The 20,098-nt window shown below is 41.9% G+C and overlaps 1 protein-coding gene across 1 annotated transcript in view; it reads left to right on the top strand.

Annotated features, from left to right (window-relative positions):
* celf6 (CUGBP Elav-like family member 6) overlaps positions 1-20,098 on the top strand; it is a 135,768-nt gene that overhangs the window by 93,089 nt on the left and 22,581 nt on the right. Inside the window, exons 4-6 of the mRNA XM_061039277.1 lie at positions 5,481-5,609; positions 9,441-9,520; positions 19,146-19,319. Of these exons, the coding sequence (XP_060895260.1) occupies positions 5,481-5,609; positions 9,441-9,520; positions 19,146-19,319 (383 nt within the window). The remainder of the gene's footprint in view (positions 1-5,480; positions 5,610-9,440; positions 9,521-19,145; positions 19,320-20,098) is intronic.

The following is a 20,098-nucleotide window of genomic DNA, read 5'->3' as shown; positions in this document are numbered from 1 at the left end:
TCCCTGACTACTGCCAGCGGGCAATATGTAATAGAACCATGAAAACAAAAGGAAAAATATAAATATTTACCAAAGCACAGGCGCAAGAGAGTATTTCTTTTAAGAGAATATTCCCATTATTGGCAAACAAAAGCATAAAGTTTTTAAAAGTAGACTTCACACCAACTGATTCTTTGCCTGGGGAGGGAGAGCAGGGTGAGGGATAACAAAAAGATATAGAAAGAGCAATAGAGATACAAAGTAAGAGGAGAGGAAAAGAAAAACAAAGCAAAATCTATACGTATAGACTGCAGCATATGACACAAGTAGCACTTTTATTCCATGGAGAGAAGCATCAATCTTGACAGCATATGGCGGCTGTGCAAAATCCATTAATTTTTAATATACCAGCGCTGAAATGAAAAGGCTTCCTGAGACAAGCAATTGTCAGATGTCAGCAGTGTTTTGATAAGTTTTTTGATCTCCTTTTTTTTATTTGCATTCATAAAATGAGGCTGTCCACATGACACACACTTTGGTTTGGACATGGCTAGAGACTGACATGGAGGCATTTCCATACAATTGCTCCCATCTTCAGTCAGGAGATGAGGCACGGGGGGTGAAACAAAGACGATATGGATTTTTGAGTAAATGAGCTCTGACTTAGCTTGGGGAGGAAAGAAAACCTGCTATGTCATTGCACACATGCACAAAAGCACCATGCACTGAATATGATTACAACCTACATTTGCACCTCCTTGGTCTTTCCCATCCAAGCAAACTCGTTTTTAAATAGCCTCTGCATCTATAAATCTGTCTGTTATTTTTAAAGTTTACTGTATAAATGTGCAAGAGAAACATGGATATATTAGTAGTGTTTAAGAATAAAATGATAGAAACAAATCAAAATGATAGCCATGCTTCCTGACTACCATACTGTACCACACACACACACACACACACACACACACACACACACACACACACACACACACACACACACACACACACACACACACACACACACACACACACACACACACACACACATACACAGACACACTAATTATCATTTTAAAGTAGAGGCAGGGTTTGAAAGTGCAGATTACAAAGGTCTCTTCAGAGGAGAGCAGAGAAGTGCTGTAGAGCTCAAATGTTCTCCAGCTGTGTGGCTAAGCTCTGTTAGAGGGATAAGATGAGCCCCTCTCAATGAGAGATAAGTAGCAGAGGTCAAACAGTAAGCTCAATGAGTTTTGTCATACTTTTCACACTTCTATATCCTCAGACAGCTCTATATGAAGGTCCTCGACCCTCTTAATGCAAATACATGACTGTACTCCAGAAGAGTATTTTCTCCCCCCCCCCCCCCCCCCCTCTCCTCTCCCCAGTTTAATGGATCACTCTTTGGAGTCATCTTCTCGTGCAGAGGGTGCATTACAAGATATTTATTCATATTCATAAAATGCCAATTTAAAGCTTGCGAGTGGCCATAGGAGATGAGCAGGGAACTTGCAAAATCCAATAAGAGCTGCTTTGGAGACAGGTGCAAAGCGGACTAATTAATAGCAATCTATACTCTGGCCAGGGCACGCAGTGGGCCGACTAAGACACTCTTAGGTCGGGCAATGAAAAGATAGCAGCTCCAAATTCATTTTCTCACCGTGGCTCTCCCAAGAGAAAGCTCCCAAGTACACTCACACTTCTTTTAATGCCTGCACTGGGGTGTAATTTATTTTTGCGTTTGCCAGCACATTTGGAAAGTTCATTACTTCGCTCATGGCTTGTTAATTAGCCTTGTAAAGCCGCCATTAGATCTCCTCGGGCCAGGACCGAGATGAGACTTTTGTCCCAAAACATTAACACACTGCAGGAGGCCTGTAAAAGTGCACTCTGCCCATTTACGTCGTAACAGTGACACCTCGGTGAAAATGTGAAAGATGGAGGGACAATCAAGGCAAAGTCACGTATGCTCTGGACTGGCTGTTGCTTTGGTTTCACCTTTGCTGCCACGGACAGAGGTCAGGCTCATTTCTCTCTAACACCTGTTCAGGGCTGACTTTACAGCTTCAGAGCTTCTCTGCTGATGCTCAATATCCAGTTAGATGTCTGTCTATCTGGCTGTCTTTTCTAAACCCAAGTCGACGGTATAAATGGCTGTGTCAGTGGTGATCTCCTCTGGGTTCTCGCTTACTTCCAACCTTGGAGCTCCAAGGGAGGAGGAGCAGTAATGAGCAGTAGTAGCAGGCTCAGCTGGCAGGTTGGAGAATACCTGCTGTGTGAGGCGTGACTACAGGAACACAGACTGACACCATAGCTACAACACCAGCCCAAGAGACCAGGCAGTCTGGCCTTATTGATTATGCAGGGGCTCATTTGTGTGGCCAAGCGGGTAGCAGGCACGTGTCCCATTTGAACTTTACAGGAATGGAACAGATCCGATTTACCTACTGCAGAAAGGAAGGCCTGATGCTTTATTTTTATAACAGCTGCGTCTAATGGAGCCTGGCAGGTACAGGAGGCGTCACATCTGTCGAGGCCCAGGTGATGATCTCACCCTCCGCTCCTTCCCGCTCCTAGCCCCATTCCTGACCAGTCAAATGACTCACACAGAAGATCAACAGTGTCATTCCCAATAAACTCTTCTTCCCCTTCCTGCCACTTTCCATCAGTTCCAGCGATAGGTTCTTGCTAGTAGCCATTTCATTCCACAACACGGCAGAATAAGGGGATGCATAATGTAAAAGATTCAAGGAAGATGAATGCTCTGTCTAATGCCAGGGCACGCAGAAGATTAATTAGAGAAATCCAGCCTTTTCACTTGTCAAAATGTAGAGGTATGGAGCCATACACCTGAGTCAGAGTGCTCCCCTCTGGAGTTTAGAAAGGAAAGGACATAAAGTGTCAAAGAAGAGGCTTGTAAAGGTAGAGTTACTGTTCAGACTTTATGAGGAGCAGCACTGCTACTCAAATACTGAACTGCATTTCATTCCATTGTTTGGGAAATTTGGAAATGCCACAACATTTAACCCCTTTAAATTACTGATTTAGCAAACATTGAGATTTTGAAATGGGGACTGTGTTTTCTCTATCACTTAGTGATGTAACGATAGCTTGTGCTGCAGTTAAACATCGGTACACATACAGTGAGGGACGATTCAAATCGGTAAAATGAAAAATGAATTGGGATTCATTATTTAAACACATTTTAATAAAGCAACTCTTATCTTGTGCTGTAAACTGTGTAACTTACACCCTTTCCAAAATCATGAACAATCGTGTTGTGAACCCAGCATCGCGAATCGCATCACGAGTTGGGTAAATCACTGCATAGCCCACCCTGAAAAAGATGTTGTATACGTGGCATATGTTGCTCCAAAACCTGTATTAATGATTCTGCATTAATCTAGTCTTCTCAAATGGAGGTTACTCGTGCCATGTACTCGAACGACCTCCATATTATCACATGCTGGCTTTTGAACTGAGTTCTGATAACAAGTTGGACAGTCCCTCTCCTCTGAAAACCAAGGATGTGGCATCCATAACAGAATTTCAGGACCAAAGGACAGTTTTCCTATTCATCTCAATCCATTTTAAATTTCCCTGGTCCCAGAAAAAACATGAACGTTCCTGGATGTAGTATATATACGGTTTCCTCTTTGCGTGGTAGTTTCAGGTAGCACTTACAGAATAATGAACAGTGTAGACAATGGCTTCTGTATGTTCTTGAGCTGATGCAATGATGTCCACTGCAGAACAGTGTCTGTTTTTAATGCAGGGTCGTCTGCTGGTCTGAAGATCACAGCCATCCATTTTCCTTTTTCCCAGCATACAGATATTTTTTAAGATTCTCTGAATCTTTTAATGATATTATGTACTGCACACAGTGAATTATACAGAATTGTTGAGATACATTTTTCAATTGTTTCACAATTTTCCAGCCTGATCTTTTGAAGCTTCCCCATCTTTACTTCAGATGGACTCTCTGGGACGCTCTTTTTATTACCAGTTATGGTATTAACCTGTTGCCAGTAACCTACTTAATTGTGAGGTGTTCCATCAGGTTTTTTTAAGCATTTCACAACTTTTCCAGTCTTATGTTGACACTATACCAACTATTTTAAAACATGTTGTCGGCATCAGACAAAGGTTGGGCAAATAATTATCCAAACACAAAAGCATTTTTCAGTTCCAACAGCTGAAATTATATATTTGCGCTATTTTCACTTAAAAACTATGTTTCAATATTTTGAAAATCATCACATACTGTTTTTATTTACATTTTACACAACACCCTAACATTTTTGAATTAGGGGATGTTACACTGATTTGAAGTTATCACTGTCTTATCGAGTAAACATAGCCACTAACACATGGCCAGTAGAGATTCTATCCCCCTCCAACTATCTTTAGCCTTTTTTTGTTGACAGAATAAAATAGTCTAGAAAGCAATTTAACGACTGGTTCCATTGAAATATTTAGTCATGAATTCAAGCTTTGTCATTTTTAAAAAAAAATTCAAGCCAAGAAAGGTACATCTGATAGTCTTCCTCGTTGATAGGTTTCGCACTACTTCCTGCAAACACCTGTCCTCATCAATGGGTGTTGGAGATAATAGGCCTCAATCATTGTTATATTGGTAATGTTTGCATGAAATAAATCATATTTACCCTTCCCCTTGAATACAAATTTAAGCTTTAAGCTTGTGAGCAAAAAGGTGGGGGGAAAAATTATTTTCACTCAATTGCATTTTGTGAATCCAGCAATATTTGAGTTTTTTTTAAAATTTGTGGCAATAATTGAAGTTGGAAAATTACAAATTCCATGAACCATAGCCAGATTATTATCTATAAACAAATTTACACTGAAAATAGTACACAGGAAGTGGAGCAGCTGAGAAGGTATAAGGTTTAAATATAAAACCTATACACATTGGCTAAGATACTGTTAAAAAGTCTTTCTTTTCTAAGGTTTAAAATGGATAGAATGTGATGTACTCTTACTTATTAAAACTCCTACTCCCTTCCTTGGTGATGAGAAAATGTACTACCAAGTTCTTCTTCCATGTTCTCTTTCAACTCAGTGAATCTGAGCTTCAGGACGATCCAGCAGTTTGTCTATCCGTGCAAAATATGTCTGCTCTCTTTCTACCTTTTCCCCAATCTCACAGCGCTCCAAATATCATCATCAAACGTCACTGTGGCATACTTGAATAGCTCACTGGTAACAGGAATATATCTCCCTCATAGCAGGGTGGGGTGGCACGCCACACAGCAGTTAGATCAACAACAATAACAGCAGCAGCATCGGCTCAAAACAGCCGACTGCTGATAAAAGGGCGGGTGGGGGTGAGGGTGGGGGGAGTTCCTCTCAGCTCAGCAGAACGGTGTGATCAGCTGTAGAATTTTGTCTGTTCTCTTCTCTCTTTCACCCTCCCTCCCTCCCACCCTCCTTGCTTCCTTCCCTCGCCCCTTCACTTCACTCCTTCCTCTCTTCCTATCCAGAAGACAGGAAGCTGTTTGTGGGAATGCTCGGCAAGCAGCAGAGCGAGGACGACGTCCGGCGGCTGTTTGAGACCTTCGGCCAGATCGAGGAGTGTACTGTCCTGCGAGGGCCTGATGGGGCCAGTAAGGGTCAGAGCCCACACACCTGCCACTCTTTTTTCCCCTTCTGTCCCTCTCAATCCCTCTCAATTTATCTGTCTGTCTTACTGGTGGTCTTCTGTCTTTCTATCTTCTCTTTATATGTTTGGAACCATGCTTCAGCCGCTCTTTCTTATCGACATCGTCTGAGCTCCGCTCCTCTGAATAACTCATCCTCCCCTTCAGCTCTTCTTTTTTTCCCCATCACCTCTTATGTGCCTCGCTCGCGTTTCTTTCTTTCATACCTCATTGTCACTGTGCTCTGACACCTCCCCCTTCCCACTTTCCTTTTCTCACTACTTTGTGCATTTCACTTCCCTTTTGTCTTTTCACTCCAACTCTCCTTTCTCTCATTTTATTGTTTCCTTCCAAACTCCCTTTTCTGTTCTCTCTTCATCCAGGCAGCTCCTCTCACCCTGAGCTCGTATACTCAACAGATCCATCACGCAACACGTCGTCTTTTATTTCCTTACCACTCTCTTTCTTCTCATCCAACTCTTCCTGTTATCTGAAAAGCTGAGAGGTTGTAATCATGTTTGTTTCTCACATTTCCGTCATACCTCCCCGGGGACGCCATTGGATGATGATGTCCTTCTGTAAATAAAGCGGCCAGGCTCTGGGTTTTTTTTTTGCGCTGCTGTCACTCACCGTGCGGCAGATTTGCCTGCATTCAGGAACAGCTTATGCATTCAGTTCTGTGGCTTATGTGCAATTAAGTTAGTAGAGCGTGCACAAATATGAAATGTGTGATGCAGGTGGGATTATTCTGAGAGTGCAGGAGTCTCCCCATTATCCTTTGATGGGTTTCTGTCTTATAGCCATATTTAGAGCGATAATGCCAATGATATTGCTCTGAACCTTTACCTTCCTCTCTCTCTGTGATTTATTCTCCCATACGAAGTGTGTGAATGTGAGAAAAGGATGTGTGGGAAGGCAAAGCCTGCTGAGTATATCGAAAAAGAAAAGACGGCTATACCCAACCACATGCCTATCTGTGTCAACATCTGTTCCTCTCACTGTTAATCCCGGGTCTATTGCACCGCGTCGCCCCAACAGCCCACTACCTTTTTTCCTCACCGGCTTGCTTCCTCTTTTCCCTCACCGGCTCGCTCTCTTCTTGTCTGCTCAGAAGCCTCCATCTGATTGACAGCACATAAAATGAAATCAGGCCTGTACTGTTGTATCAGACAGGAGCTAGTTTTCTCCCACATTCTCGCCTTCACTCGTTTTCGACCCTCCTGCACCCCTCACCTCATCTTGTGTTTTTCTTTTTTTCCCTTTCTCACATGCCATATGTTTCCTGTGTTTGGTATTTACTCAACCACATTTTTTCCATGTTTTCTCTGCTTTGAAATGGGGAAAGTGTTAACTAGGAATTCTACCAGCAGACAAAGGTCTCATATATAGGTATCTAGTCCTATCACTGTCTGTGCAACAGTCCCATGTAATCATTACAGGATGTTACGGCAAATTATTTTGCCAGCCTCCTCGCTTGGGATGAGGCTGGCGTAATTTGAATGAGACAGACCTTGAAATTGACGGTGCTATCTGTTCCATGATGGAGGCTTTGTCCCCTGTTGATGTAAATTTATGCTACTCAGAGGCTTTTCAGCACCCCTCTTCACCCAATAAAAAAGGCCGAGAAGTTTAACATCCATCTCTCTATGGCGCTGCTCCTCAAAGTACTTTTAAAGTGCAACACTTGCTGCCAGAGTTGAATAGAGCCCTGAATTGTCAGGAAAAATAGAGAGATGGCTTTTAGGTCTATAATTAAGTTGTGTTATAAATGTCACCCATCCAGCGGGATGGAATTCATGCATACATATTATTACCCCGGGAATTCAAAAGGCAGTGCAGATCCTCTCGCTTGAAAGCAATACAATCTCTCTTTTTTCCTTTTCCCCCCCAAACTCATTCTGAGCCATCAAATTCAAAAACTCAAATGTGCACTATAATTTATGAGGCTTTGGCACTTCCAATTCTTTTGAGATGATGTCTGCTGTGTCCCTTAATATTTTTTTTTTGTAGTCCAAGAAAAGCAAAGCTACAGCATTGATGTTTTTGGGGTGGAGAAATTTGAGGACATTGTTCTTTTGACATGACTTTGGCATTGATGGTGTGCGCCAAGCCCTGCAGTTTTAAGGTTTTGTTTTTTCTGGTGGAGCAGAGCTGCCAGGGTCACTGAGTCTCTGGCACAATATCTGAAAAGCCTTGTTAGGGAAACAACAGCAAGTTGTGTTGCCTTACAAAACCAAGAGGCTTTTCCAAGAACAAACTGCCCATTATTATCTCAACTACAAAGGTTAAATGCATTTGTTCCTTCAAAGGCAAAGCTGCAGTCAAATGGTACACAGTGGGCAGACGCATTTCAGTCGGACAAATGAAGACCTTTCCCGCCTTCACCCAGAGGGCTGTTCAAGTGAAGTAAAAGGGTTTTAAAGTGCTGTGACAGAATCAAAGCCTTTTTTTTTGACTTATCTGTTTGCCTCTGTAGATCTGTACAGCTTCATGGACATTTGACGGTACAGAAAACACATGGCCTCTACTACTCATCACATGTCAGCTTCAGCATAAAAATGGTCAACCAAATGATTGTGCACATACTGCATTTCCCTCTGTTAAATCTTTTTTGGTTGTTTGGGAAGATGTGCCTCTTAGGATTTAGAAACGAATGGATCCATTCCTGAGCCCACCAATCAGTGTTTGTAATCAAGACAAATCATCCCAACTACTTTGAAAATATAGGGTAAATACATATACACAAAAGGAGTTGCTGTTTTAAATAGCTATCAGTAGTTTTTAAGAAACCATGGGATTGAACTCTAAAAAGCCTTTCTCCCTCGAAGACACTGGAGCTGCTCAGCTAATGAAAAGAGGACAGAATTAATCCATGAGTTTGTTAATTAGGTATCTCTTGACTTAACACATGAGCTACCTGAAGGCAAGGATAAGAATAGGACATAACAGAATACCTCGTGAAGTCTCTGACGACCATAAAGCTTAGAGAAATAGCTCCTGTTTAATTTAATAGCTTTTGGAAAATCACCACCTTTTACTTCCACTGTATTTCAGTTCACTTCATTTCTCTTGATGTTTTAGTGGTTTAGTGCCTGCCCTAACCTACACACAGATACACTATTTAATCATATAGTTAGACTATGTACTGTAACGTTCTAAAAAAAACATATTGTGCTTAATTATTATGAGCTACTCAAATCATTTGAAATGTTAATGCAATGAGGCTCCAGAACACTGCTGCCAACAGCTGCTCTTTTGTCTCCCCGCCAACTTTCTATGTTGACTTCTCCTTTTGTGCACTAACCACACAACAGATTTAAGATGGTTTGGATGCCCTTTGAGCAAAGCACCCCCCCCCCCCCCCCATCTGAAATTATACATGAGCAGAGATTCGGTTAGATAGGCAGATTATAATACTATGCCTTTGTCATCATAATCTCTTTTATGAGTGACTGCACACAAATCACATTGTGTAAATATTAAACAGATTAATAATCACAAACAAGTCAGGGTAGTAAATGCCTTGGCTGCATGCTCCAAAGTGTGTGTGTGTGTGTGTGTGTGTGTGTGTGTGTGGGGGGGGGGGCGAGGGACAGGATGTTCCATGTAGTTTGTGCCTTTGCTACAATTAGACTGATTTATTCAGAGTTATGCGCTGAACAAACACATGGCAGAATATATTTACAAACTAGATTACATGAAAGTAATGGTTATAAATGCCCCCTCCCCACCCACCCATATTCAATGCAATCTCCCTGATGTTGTGCCCCTCCCTCTTGTTTTTCTTGTTTTCTGTGTATGCAGGCTGTGCCTTTGTCAAGTTCTCCAGCCACGCAGAAGCACAGGCTGCCATCAACAGCCTACATGGTGGACAGACTATGCCTGTAAGTACACACTCACTAACATGTGTTTTCTCACAACAAAATCAACTCACGATCAGAACTAAAAATGCATTATGAAAGCCTACTTTCAGATTTATGTCAATGCAGTTGCACAAAATTACACTTATTATCAAGTGGACAGTTTTAGAGATGCGTGCTGTAAGTTGAATGTGTATCATTTCTAAGTTGTTTGAGGTGGACTGGGATAAAGTTTATAGTAGTACTGGTTCACTTTTTGATTTTGTTTTCTGCCCCACAAAAAAAGACCAACTCAGTATTCCCTTTAAATGTTCTATTCTACTGCACCAACCGGATGGGTTGTGCCTCTTTTTGTTTCTCAAACATGTTAAGAAAAGTCATAGACATAAACATTATTAAAATATATGAGAATATTAAACATTTATGGATGTACCCATTTCTTCTACAGTGTAATGCATACATTTATAAAAACACAGACAAAAAAAGCATGCAGTCACTGTAGTGTCTCCTCAAAGCACATTAACAGTCCACACTAACACAGAAACATTCTCACTGTGTGTTATCGTACACAAAAGATTCCTGCAGTCAGCATCCGCCACCTCACAGCACACAGCTTCATGCTCGCTATCTGTCTTTACCCTCAATATCCATTTCCCTCGCTATGTAGATTACCTTTAAAGCAGACAGATAGAGTGTTTACATTCACACTCTTATAAAGATATGATTACTTTGCACTGCACATGAATCCTTGAATTTGTCCTGAGGAGGCGTTATGCTATGACTCTACTCTCTGCAAGCCCAACACAGTCGCAGCAGATGGCTGTTTAACATGGGTCTGGTTTTGCTCAAGGTTTCTGTCTGAAATTTTACTGCCACTGTTGCCCCATGCATAACTCATGGTGGATTAATATTGGGTCTCTGCAACAATACAATATATAGGCTATTACTGTCTAGATTATATTATATTATATATTATTATATTACCTGCTCTAGTCTTGAGATAACAGACAGTATGTTGTGACTTTGCACTATGCAATTGGCTTACTTTTAAAGTTGGCAATGAAGACAGACAGAAAGGGCAGAGAAAATAGGGTTGTTTAATTGGGTGATTTCCATTTTATGTGCTGTAAGATTAGAGTTTAATTAATTTAATTCACCCCTTTCGATTTGATGAATTCACATTATATTGATCAATGCAGAAACAAGCTCTTAATGCTGAGGAAAGTACAGACAAAACAGGTACAGAGTTTTGATTCATTTTTCATGGTATGGTCCTGCAACCGTGTGCACCTGAGAACGTAAGAGCTGTGCACGAGGTACCCTGTTGGCCATTTTGATTAAGCTCTTAATGCTCTTTGAGCATATCTGTGCGATATAGCAAATGCATTAGCTTACAATTCCCCTACTTGCGTTGGCAGAAGAAGCCACCTGATGACAGTAAATCCAATGTTCACTGACATCATAGTTTTCTATTAGTTTACCAAGATCAATAAGAAAGAGAGAATTTAAGTTAATAAAGTAATGCATTAAGTGAATAAGGGTAACAAGAGGAAGGCTATGTTCTACACAGCAGGTTTGACTGACAGGTTTTTGAAAATTGCATTGTAAAAAGTTAATAGTTTTAACAACTTTCTGAAACTGTTCCAGCTGTAATAAGGGTAAAATATGTGGCTTTACATTTGGAGATAGTTACATGGTGAAGCAATTGAAGATATAAATATGTTATCAGCATAACAGTTACACTTTTGTGTTTGCTTTAGACAGGTCTAGGTAGGATGAGTGTTGATATTCTCGTATTTTCTAGAGGAGGTTGTTTTATAAGGTAAACGATGTCTTGGAGACAAACTGCATGTTCTAAATTGCAATGAGTCTGTGCCCAAGTGACAGATAACACACATGCAGCAAAAGATTTCTTAATATGGATGGGCTAAGGGGATTTAAGTCACAGTCTCTTCTCACAATAAAATCAACGTGTCTGATAAACAGCTCATCATGGCCAATGTAGTACCATTGACAGTTTGAACCCTGACAGGGGGCTATTTTGCTGAAGAATATTAAACATTTAAAATCACTTGAAAAACACTTATCAAGGGAGGCTTCATTACAGTGAATGGAAGGGAGGTTAACACGTTAGTCAATAATATTGAATAGCACCCTACAGTTAAGATGAATCTTCTAAATCAGGTCAGATTAATAAGCCATGTTTGCTTCCTTGACTGCTTCCTGAAATTTCAGTATCCTGTCCTTCATAACACTATGAGACACTTGTAGCTTATCAGCTTTCCAATAACTCATGACATTTATTCTTCTTGCAGACTGGGAAATGTATCTTGATATGGCGTTTAATATTATTCAGCTATTATAAACCTACTCAGCCCTAATGTAAATCAGACTGCATAAGCGCTTGCTGCCCTAAAAGCTCAAGGTTTTTGTACAACATTTATAGACAGGATGTCAGCAAATGTGGAATCACTCTGGTCAGTGTTGGCTGTTCCACACTACCTTATAGTCGGAAATGAGCTTTGAATATAATAAACAGTAGTTGTGAAATAAATGACTAAGCATAAGTTGGTGTTGATTTGTTTAGTTGTAGAATGAAGCCACCAAACCTGCAACTATTTTCAATCTAAAGTTAATTATGAATTGGATATGCTTCTGTCGGGCTTGAACAAGGCCACCAAAAAGGCTGAAAAAAGATGATTGACGAAGCACCTCCCGGCCGGTTCTGTGTGTGTGAGCTGTGCAGCTGGACACACACACAGAGCACACACTCCTCCTGGCAGACATCCGCACCTTCACACACTTCACTGATGTTCCGCAATAAATATTTACAGACGCTTCCTGGCAGCCAGATAGTGTCCTGGAAGCCAGATGTAATTTACACATCTTTTTGATGCCGCCTCTATTTGCATTACACTGAAGTGAGGAACGGGAATGAGTGGTAGAGTGGCTCTCAATTTGTGTGTGTGTGTGGTTGTTGTGCTCAGTGGAGACCAAACTTTTTGGCATGTAAACCACAAGGGTCAAAATTTAATAAGCAGTGGGCCATGAGCCGAAGAATAATCCTCTTGCACACTCATCATACACAGTTATGTCAGGCCTCTGCTTGAAATTTGATTCTAATCAAGATATTTACCTTCTACTCAAACTATCTTGTTGACTCAATCAACAGAATATGTTTACTTCCAGAAGATTTACATAATTGGGGCTCATTGGGGCTGGCATTTTGCTTTCTTGTCGTATCAAAATTTGGCTTATGTGGACAATTTCTGCACACCTTGCACCACCTTGTAGGCAGTGATGAAGAGGTGAGTTTTGAGGGATTTCTTGAAGGAGGTGAGTGTGGGGGAGTCTCCGATGTTATTTGGGAGTGAGTTCCAGAGGGTGGGAGCAGCAATGGAGAAAGCCCTGTCCCCCCAGGACCGATAGTTTGTATCTGCAGACCTTAGAGTGCGGGTGGGAGTGTGTCGGTGGAGGAGCTCAGACAGGTAGGGGGTGGAGCCAGGTTGTGAAGGGCTTTGAAAGTGAGGATGAGGAGCTTGAAGTTGATACGCTGGGGGATGGGGAGCCAGTGGAGGTCATGAAGGACAGGGGTGATGCGGGAGTGTGTGAGGAGACGAGCAGCGGAGTTCTGGATGTATTGGAGCTTCTTGAGTGAATGTGATGGTGATCCGTAGAGGAGACTGTTGCAGTAGTCTAATCTGGAGGTGATGAATGCGTGGGTGAGGGTCTCGGCAGCTGAAAATGAGAGGGATGGGCGGAGGCGGGCGATGTTTCTGAGGTGGAAAAAGGCTGTTTTGGTGATGTGTTTGTCGTAGGAGAGGGTTTGGTCGAAGATGACACCAAGGTTACAGATGTGGGGGGAAGGGAGCACTGTGGAGCCATCCATGGTGAGGGAGAAGTTGTTGGTGGATTTGATGAGGGAATTGGTGCCGATGATAATGACTTTTGATTTGTCACAGTTGAGTTTGAGGAAGCTGGTTTGGAGCCAGGATTATATTTTTGTGATGCAATCAGTGAGGATTGAGTGAGTGGCAGGAGCGATGGCTTTGGTGGCGATGTGGAGCTGGATGTCGTCGGTTTTCAACTCAAGTCTACACAGTAGGGATCAGCTGGTGGAACCACAGTACTGAAGTCTGCTTACCAAAACACACATTTAACTTACCAATAAAAAGGTCAGTACAGTCTACAGCAAAACAGAGTCTTGGTTGTGTTTGAAGCAGACATTTACTGTTAGTCTTATATTCATTTTTGTATTCATTTTTTTCAATGTATTGTATTTTTTTTTTAGAATCACTTGTATTTCGATTTCATAGTTTGACCCATGTCTTATTTGTAAGTATGGAGGTGGCAGATTTTATGATGTATACTGCAGCCAGTCAGTAGGGGGAGCTCTCAATGTTTTAGCTTCACTTTTTGGAGCTGTCATGTCATCCATCTTATTGTACAGTCTCTGGTTAAAGCTCAGACATAGCTTTTATCCGTCTGGCTACAGAGCCACCTGAGGTCTACTACTGACAAACTGGCCAAGTGCAACATATGGAGCCCCAAACAGACCTGGGGCAGATCAAGAGCCATCCAACTTCATTAATAATCAATATTATCCATATCTCTCTCCCTCTATCCCTGCACCTGTTATCCTCCTCTCCACAAATCCAACTTCCACTCCAGATTAATAGGCAAGGTGGCCATTAGTATCCAACTTAGGCACGGGTACCGATGGGGGATGCAGTTAATTTGGATAATATCACTGCCACATGTCGTCAACAACAGACTAACAGGAGGCAGGATTCACAGAGTGGGCTGCTCAGCACACTGCCTGCTGCCAGCTGTGAGGTCTGGATGAACCTTGAACAAAGAGTTGTCTCTCACTCTCTCCCCGTGTCTCTCTCCCTCTTAATGTTCTTTCCGCAGCATCTGTGTTACCTGGCACACACACGCATGCCATAAATAATACCTGCACCAAAATACGCTGGCCCAAAATGAAAGGCTCTAATGAAGCTTAAGGGCAAGGGGATGCCACCGAAGGGCATGCGCTGATAGATCGGGTCATAGCTTTAATTGATGTTTATTGCGGATTGCAGGTGCTTCCAAAATTAACTTAAAAGGTGATTGGGCGACAGAACAGGCTCTCTCACTGGTTCAGCTGTTGAACTACAGCAAGGCTGCAGAGGCACAGGTGGCAGAACTTCAAATGGCAGAGCCAGGGGCAGGCAGACAACACCCAGTAAATTGCAGACATTGTCATGTTCAGTGTCACAGCATGGCTGACAGGGTCTGTGGAGCTCGCCGATGTTGGCAGAAACAAGACAGTGCATGTGTCATACTATGGTTCTAGATTAATGAGAGATAAGACCAAGCCAGGGAGCATTGTCATTGTTGCACACAATTCATCAAACGCCACATGAAAGTGTTGAATCTTGTAGCTGACAGAGTACACAGAGTTTTGTGTATTTGCACTCGTCATGTATTGCTGTGAAAACTGTTATTTACAAAATGCCTTACAAGCCAAGTGAACATACCAGTATGAATGACAGTTTTCTTCGACGGTGTCGTTTGGCTTGATGCAGCATGCTCGATATCTGCAGCAGTATGTGGTGGACAGCCAGGCCAGACCAAGACAGCATCATCCAGTGCTAATGAGAGACAGTCCTCCCATGAGGCTAGCAGAGATGGAGCAAGGTTCAGAGAGTTGAATAAGAAGCCCACAGGGGGCTCATCCAATTACCAACAAACTTGTTATGGAGTTTTCAATTAATTTCCGACTGATTCTCGATTAAAACTTTTAGTCTGTAAGCCTGTAGAAACCTATAAAGATTAGGAAAGTTTTGTTTCTCATTTGGTAGTAGCTTTTTGCAGAATAGGCGAGAACAGATCATTAATACGCTTTTCAAAGTGACAAGTTTTCCTCTCAATGAGTGTGTCGTTATATAACATTGCTGTAATCCTCTGAAGGAGATGAAAGACGTGTGTTTACCTGTTGTCACACACTTAACACCAGTGTCTTTGTGTCCCAGTAATGCAGTGATAAAAAGCGTAATTCCATTTCACTGCTGTAGTTCAGTTCTAATCCCTCAATTACTGTTGTGTATTTTTCCATCTACACATTTTGTGGCCCATACAAAATCCAATATAGGAGATTTTCACAAGTCAAGTGCGTTGTTCAAGAAATTAGATTAGTTTTTGAACCCGTGACAAATTCCTTAGTTGTACCTGTCAAAAGTGAAGGCTCCCTGTTGGCCCTTATCAAATTCAGTGAATTCATTTTCGCTCCAGGTACGGGAGTCGTGCGGGCAGAGGTTATTATTCTGTTTGTTTGTCAGCTTGTGATTTTCTGCTTCCAGCGAGGATGCTGCCGCTTTGCATCCAGCGCCTATTGTCTGCTGCCACCTGTTCCTTCATTACCTGCACATATTGCTCTTTGTTTTACTAACAGAAAAACTTTTGATTCGCCAGTGGATCGCGGTCTGGAATCTGCCTTTTTTCTGATAAGGGATCTAGTCGGATTATATATCTACTTGATATGTGAAGACACGAAATCCACCTGCTCAGGGACAGGAAAATATATTTTTTATTTTATCTTTTTATTTTCAAGGGGATTTTTTTGCGTTAAGGCTATGAAAGTCAGAAATGCTATGCTTTTACATGAGTGACAGAGCTGACAACACCTGCAGAGGATGTTGTAGTGCTTTAGTGAGAATGCCAAGGCCTTTCAGAGCAGAATTCTCAGACTTGGGCTCCTCCTGCGCTGTCGTCTACAGCAGAGCTCTCTGCTGCGAGACACTAGACCGGGCCAGACTCTTGAGTCATGGTGCAGTGGGTACAGGCAGCCTCAGGCTTTCACAGTCCCCAATGCATTCTTCATGAGGTATTAAATGAATGTAAGAATACACAGACACACAATGCAGAGAAAATGAATGTGATCTAAATGCCAGGCGCCCGTGCTGAAGGCAGGCTTGAGCAACAACGCTGGAGGAGGATGTTTGCTCAGTGCCGGCCTCATTAAGTCCAACAGCCCCCATCCCTTCAACCAGCCCACAAAGTTGAGAAAGAACCGAGAAAGGTCAGGAGGTGGGATGAAATGAAATTAGAGAGGGAGAAATTGTGCCGTTAACGCCGCCATGTCCCGAGTATTGATTTAACTAATTGAAATGGCATCGAGGGAGAAACACCAGATGGGTCTCCTCTGGCCTGAGGTGGGTTGCTGGCTGGCTCTGATAGGATCCCATCTGAGACACTCTCTCCCCAGGGTCCATGTTGATGCTTTCTCCATTCCCTGGCCAGTTTCTTGCTGTTATCTACAGCCAGCACATTCTCTTGGAGGTGTTAATAGAATGTTATTAGACACTTTTCACATGGGTGAGTCAGAGCTTACTTGCAAAGCCACTGAAGGAGAACTTGTTTATCTTTTGAATTAAGAAAATGAATATTTGGATAAGAAAAGAATGAGATAAAAAAAAAACAGAAACAGAAGCTGAGTGAAGTATAGGCTTAGACATGCTGACTGATCATTAAGAATAAAGTAGAAAAACATTTAAAAAAGTGTCAGGTTTTTGGCAGGATAAATATATGACAACATGTTACGTAAGATTTGTTGAAGCAGCTATTACTACGCCAACCCCAAAGCTGGAGACTACACTGGCAAACTGCCCTCTCGGTGGCGTGATCACTTAGCTGTCCCTGTTTAACATTTCATGAAGTGTCTACAAAAATAGGACACACTATTTGTATGACTTACTATGAAATAGCATGAAATAAGGATGCACAACTGTGAGACAGAGAGTGTATTTGTTCAGTGGCTGAAAACTCTCTCTCACTGTGCAGTTGCATTATTCAGCTTCACAGGGCATTCGTTTGTTTGTTTCTCTGATTTTCTGTTTGGATAGCTCTGCTTTAGTAATGCCTCTCATGTAGGTAGCACTCAAGCTTAAACTTGAACCTGTGGAGAAGCTCCGTCTAGCTTTGTAAAATTCAATTTCTCACACGCACAAAAAGAAAACAGGTGCATGGGGCATCACTGATACCGGTCATCCTCATCACTTTATGGCACTGTGTCCCCTGCTGTTCACTTACATTTTAGACTTGATCCCCCCCACCAAAAGAAAAAATGTAAATCCAAATCAAAGTCTGAATTTGTTCTGACCCTGTCAGGATGAGACATTTTGTGAAAGATGAATCCACGTTGTGATTATGAAGTCCTTTTCTCTGCATGTTTTTGCTTTTATGATCCTACTAATCATATCCTGACTGCCCCCTGGCTGCCTGTGTCCTTCTGTCCTGGTGCTGCTCCATGCTCTTTCCCAGCATGCACTGCTTGTAATTAAATAGGAGCCTGGTCCTCTTGACAGTATCTCTAGCTGCTTTCTCTGCCTGGCAGCTTCCTCATCCTCTCTTTCCGTATCTCTCTCTCTCTCTGTCTGTCTTTCACTCACTCACACACACTCTCCCTCCATGGATGTCACAAAGGAACTGACTCTGGTCTCTGTCTCTCAAATGATTTAATTGGATGCAAACTCAGGAGCACAGACATCAATACAGAACTATATCTGCCATAAGGCAGAGCCATTAGTCAATACTTCACCCTCCACATGCCGAAGGCTTTTGTCAGACCTAATTACCCAGGACTGTATTCAGCGGAGCTTCAACAGTGGGGGACTTGGACTCCAGTGGGATCTGGTTAGGATCACAGTTCACTTCCAGTGTATACAGTTGAGTTTAAAAGTTCACCAAAGCAAATATCACTCACTATTCTCTTCCATTTATCGCTGACAGCTAAATGACCGCAGTCATGGGAGGTGCACATTTACTTTCAATGACTTACTGGACTTTTTATAGTCGGTCTTGAAAGCTGAATGCTGTGTAAACTGGATGCATCAGATGACAGAAATGAATCCCTTTGCTAACAATGTTTTCCTTGATCATCATATAGAGAATCACACAGGTAAAAATATTGTTGACATGGAGTTGATTGGAAGCTGATCCAACGACACAATGAAAGATGCAAATGCAACAAGTTTGGGGATCTTTTTTTCTAAATGGTTAATATTTGGGTTAAAGTGAGATGATTAATGTGAAATGAGAGCATACATGTGCTTACTTGCAGTCAGACACACTGATTAGATCCATTCATTTTTTCAGGTACAAGATCAGTTATAGAATTGATGATGTCAGTATTTATACGAGTTTTATAAACAGTGTGTTTTCAGCACAAGTGTTAGTTCACCTTTACAATGAAATAAGTTCTTATTCAGTATTGGTCATTAAACACCAGCTCATGAACCGGATGTCCAGCTGAAGCAACAAGTGCAATCTGCACTTTGACTTACAGTTACCGTCAAAGTCGCAAGAGCTAGTATTATAAGTTCTGAAACTTCTTGGAATTCTCACTGCCAAAATGTTTTTATTTTTTTTAATTAGGGGGCGCAGGGAGGGGGTAGGGTATTTTTTGTTGTCTTTAGTTTATTTGGATTTTCAATCCCCAGGCAGAAATTTAAAAAAGTAATTATATGCTGCTAAGTCTTCATTAAACCACCATGTTTATCAAGACACATTTGAAAAATGCCAATTGAATAGTGGACCTTTCAGTAAAAACTTTTTGAAGTCCAGCAGCACATCCCACTAACCTTGCCATATATATGTGTCATTCCAGGGTGCCTCGTCCAGTCTGGTGGTCAAGTTTGCAGACACGGATAAGGAGCGGACTCTGCGCAGGATGCACCAGATGGCGGGCCAGCTCGGCATCTTCAGTCCCATGACCATCCAGTTTGGGGCCTATGGCGCCTACTCACATGCTGTAAGTCTCAGCCCGGCGGGGGAGGAGACGGTGAGCTTTAAAAAAAAGAAAACAAAAATTGTTATGATTTGAGGGTTTAACTCACAATCTCTCCCACTAGGCAGGTGACACTCCCAGCAAACAAGTCCTCAAGTGTTTCACACCATTAAACGCCGGTTTGTGTCCAGATATACACAGGTTTCATGGAAAATGCTGCACTGCTTTTTATGATGTGCCATTTTATCCCTTCATTTGTGCAGAGAAGCTGCTTATCATGTATGCACAGCACTTAACACTTTTACTTACAGTTGTTAGCATCCATTTCCTGTTTCGTTTTTTTTGACACCCTTATTTCTTGACTTGGTCTTTAATTTTAAACTATCAACCTTGCCTCTTTAACATTTCATCTACTTACACATATGCCTTTACTCTTAAATATTGGTGCATGTAATTACAAGAAACCTACACCCCCCTCGTCCCCTTGCCCCCCTGCTGCAAGATCTCCCAACCCCCATTTTCCATATTCACACATGAAAGTCACAGCTGTGTTAGGAGTCTGTGAGTTTCTGCACTCACACAGTAACTAACAAGTCTTCCTGACAGGTGAGAATCGCCCACTGAAGCACACTCTCTCCCCTAACGCTATAATCACATCTCCCATTTTGCTCCAAACATATGCACACACTACACACACACACACACACACACACACACACACACACACACACACACACACACACATATGTATACACATATATATATATATATATTGCATAGTCTGCAACCGACTGTACAGCCTTCATATCGTGTCAATGTAATGAGCACAAGGC

Source organism: Labrus mixtus, chromosome 1 (genome assembly GCF_963584025.1).
Source record: "Labrus mixtus chromosome 1, fLabMix1.1, whole genome shotgun sequence".
In the NCBI taxonomy this organism is placed as follows: Eukaryota; Metazoa; Chordata; class Actinopteri; order Labriformes; family Labridae; genus Labrus; species Labrus mixtus.
This window is presented reverse-complemented; position numbering and strand designations above follow the sequence as displayed.